General features: G+C 39.8%; 1 protein-coding gene across 1 annotated transcript; it reads left to right on the top strand.

Annotated features, from left to right (window-relative positions):
• Window positions 1-5368: 5368 nt before the first annotated feature.
• Window positions 5369-7539, top strand: rgs2 (regulator of G protein signaling 2). Its single transcript, XM_085252946.1, has 5 exons — window positions 5369-5498; window positions 5613-5690; window positions 6067-6128; window positions 6328-6494; window positions 6638-7539. The coding sequence occupies exons 1-5, from the start codon at window positions 5407-5409 to the stop codon at window positions 6830-6832; spliced, it is 594 nt and encodes a 197-aa protein (XP_085109072.1). The 5' UTR covers window positions 5369-5406; the 3' UTR covers window positions 6833-7539.
• The last annotated feature ends 718 nt before the right edge of the window (window positions 7540-8257 follow it).

Here is an 8257-nt window from a genome sequence, read left to right as displayed (position 1 = left end):
TGAGAGAAAAGTGATTGACTGAACAATTGAAGATGCAAAATAAAAGTTGTTACTATGTAGGTGACATCATCTGCATATGTGGGTATTTGTTGTAGATGCAGATTAGATTAGGTGTAGTTTTTACCCATTTTCCCTGACTCTGTACTGGCCTCCACTATATAAACAAACGGCTTTTGTGTTTATTTTATTGGTGCCACAATGAATTGTTGCTGGCTCTGTCTGCCTCTTGAGCAATATCATGTCCTCTTGTATTTCTTTCAGAGTTTTTATGGGTTAGTGTTGTCCTCTATGTTGTTGACTGCCCGTACTGCCCCTGTGGACCCATGAAATTTATCATCCTCTGCTGCCAGTGACCAGCTACGACTTTTATGACTCCGAGAATTAAATATGTCCACATGATAAACAAATGAATAAATAATGACGATAAAAATACAATGAGCAGCTTTCCATAGTAGAATGTGCTGAAAATGGCATCCTCTGTCAGCCCACCTGACACAAAACCTTTCGAGCCTTTGTGTAAGATGTGCCAGGACCTGAGTCTCAAGCCACTGAGTTAGCAATTATGGAGGCAAATTTAGAGCAAAATGCTTGAGCTAATGAAACAGGCTGCCAGTATGCACCACTGTTTATTTTTTCACTTGGACAGGATCACTGTTATGAGTAAGCCAGCAACCTGTACTTCCTGTTAATATGCCAAAACAACAACATAGCAGAATCAGTTGCCATGGAGAGGTTTTTGCTATCCCAGGGCCCAGCAGACTAAGCATAAATAGACAGTATATACTATTCTCATCTTAGCTTTGCTGATACAGAAAAATACAGGAAATAGGGGTCAGAGATAAGTGACAATGCAGAACCTTTCGCTTTCACTTGTATACTCAAGATGAGGCCTAAAGTTGGGGACTTCACATGGCCATTACCTCTCCTTTCTGTTAATCTGATGGCATCTTAACCCGTCTTAGTAAAAAGTTGCGGCAATAGTCTTACTTTGTCACACCAAATGCCAATAAAGTATTCAAATCACCCAGCTCAGGTCTGGCTGCACAAAGGATAGCACACATTGCTACATTATGTGTTCAATGAGCACTCAGTGAGCATACACTGTGATGACCTCATGTGCCATTTTATGTACTTTCCATTCTTGGACTCCGAAATTTTCATGCATCTGTCTCTCGGAATCCACAGGGAACATTAACATAAAATGTACCTGTTTAAAAGACAGGATGACATCAGTGGGATTTAAGCCAGCAATATTACACATCCAATGTCTAAACAAGGGCATAGACAGACACTCACAGGATGCTCCGCAGATAACACACTCCACCAGTCATGCTATAGGGGGCACTTTTTTTTTTACCTTGTGATCTCTTGTGTCACAGTACCCCAGTTCCACAGTACATACCCCCATGGGTAAGCACACTGGCAGTTCTTGGTACATGCAGAAAATGATAGAAAGCTCGTGCCACCAGACATTTTCATGTAGTCTTTGACACAAGGATGGTAAACTCAATACCAAAGCAAGTCCAGGACCTTTTGTTTATTTCTTGTCCATTTTACATCACGAAAATAGCCCGATGGTTTAGAAGGCTAATATTTGCTGATACTGGTGTTAGCTACACCCATAATCCCAAAGCAAATGCCTTGTGTCCTGTGGAAATTACAACACTTGTGCTACGTAACTCCAACGCTTGAATGATTGGTTCTCTGTTATATGGGCTGACTGTTAAAAGTCAGTAAAGCGGAACTGGCTCTGCGGAGGCATCAGCCTGAAGAAAAAAAAAAGATTTATCAATTCCTCATCTGAGATACTAAAGCTGCCTCTTTAGATTACGTAACTAGGAGAAATGGCACTTACTTGTGAATAGTGCTCAACAATGTATGTATCCTCATGTCCAGTGAAGAATAAAGGAGAGTCTCTCGTACAAATACATATATATATATATATCTGTGTTTTCTTTGTGTCCTGATTCATGATAAATAGCCTGCAATTTACTAATGATATAATTTTTTTTGACGATTCATTTCAATAATTAATCAGCTTCTCCTAGCACGTAGGAATAACCAGTATCAGGTGCTTCAGAGCAGACAAACTAGCTTTGAAATAAAGGTGATAGTAGCTTGTGTTAGTTTGCAGAATGTGTCTGCAGCTGCCCACTTGGGATTTTGTCTTGTGTTTATGAGATGAACTTTAGACAAGTAGCACACATTGGTGCTAAAATATAGAAAGTCAATTTCTAAGCAAACACTATCCAAAGCTTTTCTTTAATTTATTTTTAGCACCTATTTGTTTTGGAACGAGTGCGTGTGAAGCAGCCAGAATGGCTCTTAGGGATTTTTTTCCCCCCTATGGTCTAGAGCAAATCTTTCATTAAGGGTTTGGAGCTCCATGCTAACTTTAGGATGGCTGTCGGCACTTGGCTCGGTGCCGACAGCCATAAAGCACGAAAGAAAATCACCTGGAAGGGTTAATGAGTGCAGCTGTAAAGTCCAAACACAAAGAGGACAAACTCTGCAAACCGGTGCTGGGAATCACCTTCTTCTGCGTAAGCCCTCTTTGGACACAACTCGTGCCTTAATGGAAACTTGGCCCTGCGCTTCATCCACTTCTAGACAGACAGATGCTTATACACTGTCTGCACATCATAATAAACATGTGAGGCGAACACCAGTGTTTTCACCCTGCAGAGCTCCGAGCTGAGAGAGAAGGAGGGAGGACAGCGACTATCACAACAGTACACAGCAGGTGACGCAGTTGCAAATGCTGCCAATACTGGGGGACAAAATGTGAGGATTTTTACATACGGGCATCCCATTCAATGGCAGAAACGTTCTTTTAGGCTTTCTGGGATGTGACGTCACTTTCAACTCAAGTTCCCAGAACAAAGGGTTCACTAAGCTGAACAGGTGACCTTTACAAGCAGCCGTTTTTAAAATGTGATAGATGTTGTCCAGATGGTTGAACCAAGTGGACCATCACATTACTTCTCCTACTTGATCGCCGCTCAGGTATATGTCATTACATAGAGTAGTATTTTTTATGAATGGAAGCTCTGCAGTAATATTTTTAGTCTTCCTTTATCTCCACAAAGCCGTGCAGACTCTGCATTCAAAACTGCGTTCATGAAAATGTTGTCATGCTATTTTAGGTAAAAACACCAAGCTAGTGGAAAGATGGCAGGGTTAGTGCCACGTGAAGGTGGTATGGGTTACTCTTTGACTGTATATAAAAACCGGGCCTGCAGGTTTAGCAAAATAGTTACTCATCTTCTTTACATGACACCTGGCTATTTGTGTGCAAGGATACGCAGGTTTAAACGTGACTGGCACGTTTGGTAACAAGAACACAATGTCCTTTCAATAATATCAGTAACGTAGTCAAAACCTAGCCCTATGTTGCCAGCAACATTGAATTTTTTTCTGGCTCAAAAGTGAGCTCATATCAATTCAGTTTCTAGTGCTAGCTCGTGGCTGCTTGAAGAAAATGATTAAAAGACAGAAAGCAAAGTGTAAAAAAGACCAAAGAAAAAGAATAGGCTTTACCCTAAGAGAAAACATTTAAATACTAGGTAGAAAATAAAACGTTAGCGGTTAAGAGCTATATGCTTGAGTTACATGCATACATCTCACAGACAGCCTACAAGCGCAAATTAATGCTGATAACATTAACATTTACAAGTATTGGTTATATGTATATATATATATGCTTACTAAAGGTATTAATTGCTTGATAATATTTTAAGATGTTCTAATTGTGTAGATTTTAGTCAAGTAGCACACTCCATGGTTCAAAACAAAGTGAACATAGTAGGGCTTGAAACGTTCGACCACTATTGGTTTGATTCAAATTCAATTCAATCTTCACAGACTTTCATGTTCAAATGCTCACATTTATATCAGAAACAAACATCTTTCCTGGTAAAAACAGTGGTCTTTGCCCCTCATTTTCCTTTCCTGACATTTGTAAGGGAATGTATTTTTATGTAAATTACACATTTAAATTGTTTTACACGTTAAAGTTATGAATAATTAAGGCCTTGAGGCTCTGGGTGACACGGATGTCATTTTTTTCTTACTGAGCAACAGTTCTAAAGAGTCTGTTTAGTTTTTCCAGTAAACAAGCCTGTGTCTTGCTAGTCAAATCAGCATGCCATTCGTGTGTGTGGGCTCATGGTGGCTGTATCCATGTTTTATATAAAATCTAATCGAGTATCAGTGGAAGACTCCAGACAGGAAACTCAGCGTGATCAGTATCAGATACCTCAGTCATACTTTGTAATCTCGTGTCTGATCAGTCACCAGCATTATTCTTTGGTATTCATAGTGGTGCCTGAGAAAGCTTTGATAAGTTGAATCTCTCGCAGGTGACTGCTGATACCTTCGTGCTAACATAATTGGGCTGGAGTGCTACTCAGATCTCTGCCTCTGGTGTTGAAAGTTTTTGGCTGTCTTCGCTTTAATAAAATCTCATGTTTGAGCATGTGTTTGGTGAAGGCGGATCAGTTCTTTAGCAGCAGCTTACTGCAGCTCAGATCCCTCTGAGAGCTCCCTCAAAAGGCACGGCCTTATCCACTAAATCTCGCCTCCATAACCTTCTGCTATAAATGGTCAGTTCCTTAACTACTGTGTTTCTAACTGACTAAAACACACTTCAAGTAAAGCAGGTGGTACTCCCCTCTAGATAAGGTTATGCTTTAAAAACAAGTAAACCTTTTTTGAGCTTTATAACAATACTGGAGGTAACCACCTAAAGTTTACTGGTGGACTCAATTAAAGCTTTTTTTATTAGGATAAAATGTGAGGAATGAAAACATTGTTCCTACATTTTTACCTAGAGAGGTAAGAGGATATTACATCATCACGTTTGTTCCAACTTGCCCATATCTAACATGCCATCAAGACAGGAGTCAGGATGCGAAGTGACTGATCCACACCCTCTATGAGTAATTAATTAAACATCAACACAGAAGGTAGCAACGAATCACCTGTTTCATCTATTCATTTCAAATATATTTTGTTTTCAACTCACCAATTACAGTCTTAAAGATATTGTGATTGTGTCTGGCTATAAACACAGGGGGGAAGAAGAAAAAGAAGAGAAAAGTTCCATTACTCTCCCAACACAACTTTATTTTAAGAACAGGGGCACTGAGTGTGCTATATACGTCACGTCTTGACCTTACTCTTAAAAATGGAAGCCCGCAGGCAACTCAGGGAGGGAATATTTATGCAGCGACAGCCTATCGTTGCTTCGGGCTGAGAGTCACAGCGGGGCGAGCTGCTGTTTACTCAGGGAGAGCCAATCACATTACAGACCCGCCGTTCTAGTTCCGCCTTGCTGCGACGCATGATTCTGAGCTATAAAGTTGCCAGACAAGTCAAGAGGGAGAAGGAGAGGAGGACTGAACAATGAGAGAGAACCTTGCTAGTGTGTCATCCCCAAACATGGCATTTACGGACTGCATGAAACCAACAGAGCTGGCCGCAGACAAGGGGATCAAGTAAGTTGATGCAGTCTTTAATGAGCACGTTCCTGGTCACTATGTCCTTGTAAAAGAATTGCACATCTTTAAAAGCAGATGAGTGAACTCTTTTTTTAATTTTCTTTTATAAAGGAGGAAAAACTGGAGGAACAGAATACGACTTCTCCTGAAGACAAATTCTACACAGCGTGTGAAAAACAGACTCTGCCGGTAAGCCCTGTTTGTTTTACAAGTTGTTTTAAAATGATTTCTGTGGATTTAATGTCTCAAATTTCAGGTGTTCAGTTAATTTGCATTTTATGTAAATTAAGATTTGGCATATTTTTCACTTGTGCATATAAGTGAGAACTGTACATGGCTCATATAAGTCCTTAAATTCTTAATGGAAAAGATATGAGAGCATCAAATGGCTGTAAAATAATTCATCAAACAGTTTGCAAAACAATCATGCAACACGATCATGCAATATGATCATGCAATATGACTTTCAACTTTGATAAGCAATTCTTTACAGTGACACTTCACTAACGTAGTAGTTAGCGCTACTATAATTATCTCTTACGTGAGCTGCGTTCTTTACCCTCAGGCCAAGTGTAGATGACGTGAACCAATGGGCGCAGTCGCTTGACAAGCTGCTCAGTCATAAATGTAAGTATCATTCACGCTTCTATTGGCACATTGAGTCACTAAGGTTACACGGTTACTGTGAGCCGAATGAAATCTTTTTATAGTCATCAGTAAAACAAAGCTGCCACTCCTTTCACCTACATGAATGGGCAAAGAGCCAGTAGGTGTGACGGAAGTAGTTTTCTAATCTTTCTCTTCTCCCTCTCTATCTCTCACGCAGATGGGAAAATTGCATTTTGTATCTTTCTGAGGTCCGAATTTTGCGATGAGAACATTGAGTTTTGGTCAGCCTGCGAGGAGTTCAAAAAGATCAAGTCACGGAAGGAAATGGTGTCCAAGGCAAACCGCATTTACGAGGAGTTCATTAAAAGTGAAGCGCCAAAGGAGGTAACGGCTAACAGATGGCTTCGGATTTGTTTGTTCTTTTTAAGCTGATTTTAATCAGAATTCACGCACTTTTAATAATAAAGATATTCTTTGTTAAAATGGGGGTCAAAGGCTCATTCTGGATGTTTTGTCTTTGGTCACAGGTCAACTTGGATTTCCACACCAAAAATGCCATCGCACAGAGTCTCCACAAGCCCACTGCAACTAGCTTCCTGGTAGCTCAGAGGAAAATCTACAACCTGATGGAAAACAACTCTTACCCCAGGTTTATCAGCTCTGACCTCTACAACGAACTGTATGCAGCTGCAGCAAGAGAGGACATGGACGTTGAGTCCTAGCATAACTAGACACCCACTTGTGGAGTCATTTGTTTACCCCTGTGACTGTAAATAGACTGTCCACCGTGTTCATTCCAGGCGCTACCTCGGTATAATACAGCTGAATGCAAATTCGTAGCATAAACATTAACGGGCGAGTGTGGAAAATGCAAAGTGCTGTCAAGAGCTCTCAACGAGGAAGCGGGAATGATTTGGCCAGATCCTGTATGTCGCTGCAGACAGTGCACAGACTGTCTCAAGCAGATGGGACTAATGCTAAGCTTTTATCACTGAGCCATTACCTGAACCTTCTTTTCAATACCAATAGACATTTTGATCAATGATGCAGATCTAGTTCCACTGCATTCAAAGTCAAAACACTTGCCTGCATCTCTTGCCTTACATCAAACCAAACACAGTGACAGGAAGTGTTTTCTGTCACAATATCCATTTGAAGGCTTTGTATGGTCAAACACACCTCGCGTGTACCTCTAGTTTTCATTTCTCTGCTGGTTGCAGCAGTTTACATTAAAACAAAATTACAATTGTAATTTATATGACACAGTTTCATCTAATGCCTATGTTTGGCCTGAAATTACTGTGATACTGTAAGATACTGTAAATATGTGATGTTGCACTATGTGTTTAATGTGAATTTAAGCATTGAGCAGCTGGACTGTTTGTTTATTAAAATGTTTTCTTCAACACTGAAATGTTCTGGATGTGTTTGTTTACCAGTTTAATGCACAAAATATGTAGCACTGAAGAATGCACGAGTTGTCTGAAAAAGTAGTACGTCAGCAAAAAGGGATTTAAGGTAGCTCCCTAGCTGGATCCTCTTTTAGCAGACTACTCGGAAATGTAAAATCTACATTACTGCTAGAGTGAGTTTTTCTTAACTCACTTCAACAGTAAATTTTAAAATAATGAATTAAAAAAAGAAAAAAGCTAGCTGACGTAAATAAACTAGCTGAGGCTAGCTTGTGCCCAAGCTAACTTTTTGGGGTAACTGGGGCCTGTAAGAAAAACTCAAACATAGTCGACATCTTTTCAAGGTACAAAGCTAATATGTGCGAAGTGTTTAGTATACCGTTGCTTTAAACCACACTACAGAATAAATATAGTCAAATATAGTTTGTCTGAGTTTGCATACTTACAACTGAATGTACTACGCTTTGTACATTAAAGCATAGGTACTCGTTTTGCAAAGTGTTGACAGAGTACTTTTGGCTCAGACTCAACACCCAACGTCAAATGTTTCAAACAGGAAAGACTTCACGGAAATAATGACTGCCTTTGTCACGCCAGCTCTTTTTATGCAGCATTTGCAGAGTTCATGACAGAACACATTATCATATACATATAAAACATATAATACTAAATTCTTCTACTCTAAGGTGATATTTTCATATACTTGAACACCTGTGCCTAAAAATACTGTTGTTA

The sequence above is a fragment of the Mchenga conophoros genome, linkage group LG17 (genome assembly GCF_057382185.1).
Source record: "Mchenga conophoros isolate Kocher_MC1m ecotype Shallow Benthic linkage group LG17, M_conophoros_male_GT1.1, whole genome shotgun sequence".
NCBI lineage: Eukaryota > Metazoa > Chordata > Actinopteri > Cichliformes > Cichlidae > Mchenga > Mchenga conophoros.
This window is presented reverse-complemented; position numbering and strand designations above follow the sequence as displayed.

What these genes read in the sequence shown, in the direction of transcription:
- rgs2 (XM_085252946.1), top strand. Translation starts at nt 5,407, where the DNA reads ATGAGAGAGAACCTTGCTAGTGTGTCATCCCCAAACATGGCATTTACG. An exon ending in GCCGCAGACAAGGGGATCAA is followed by an intron (nt 5,499 to 5,612) that starts GTAAGTTGATGC and finishes TCTTTTATAAAG; the next exon opens with GAGGAAAAACTGGAGGAACA. An exon ending in CAAGCTGCTCAGTCATAAAT is followed by an intron (nt 6,129 to 6,327) that starts GTAAGTATCATT and finishes TCTCTCACGCAG; the next exon opens with ATGGGAAAATTGCATTTTGT.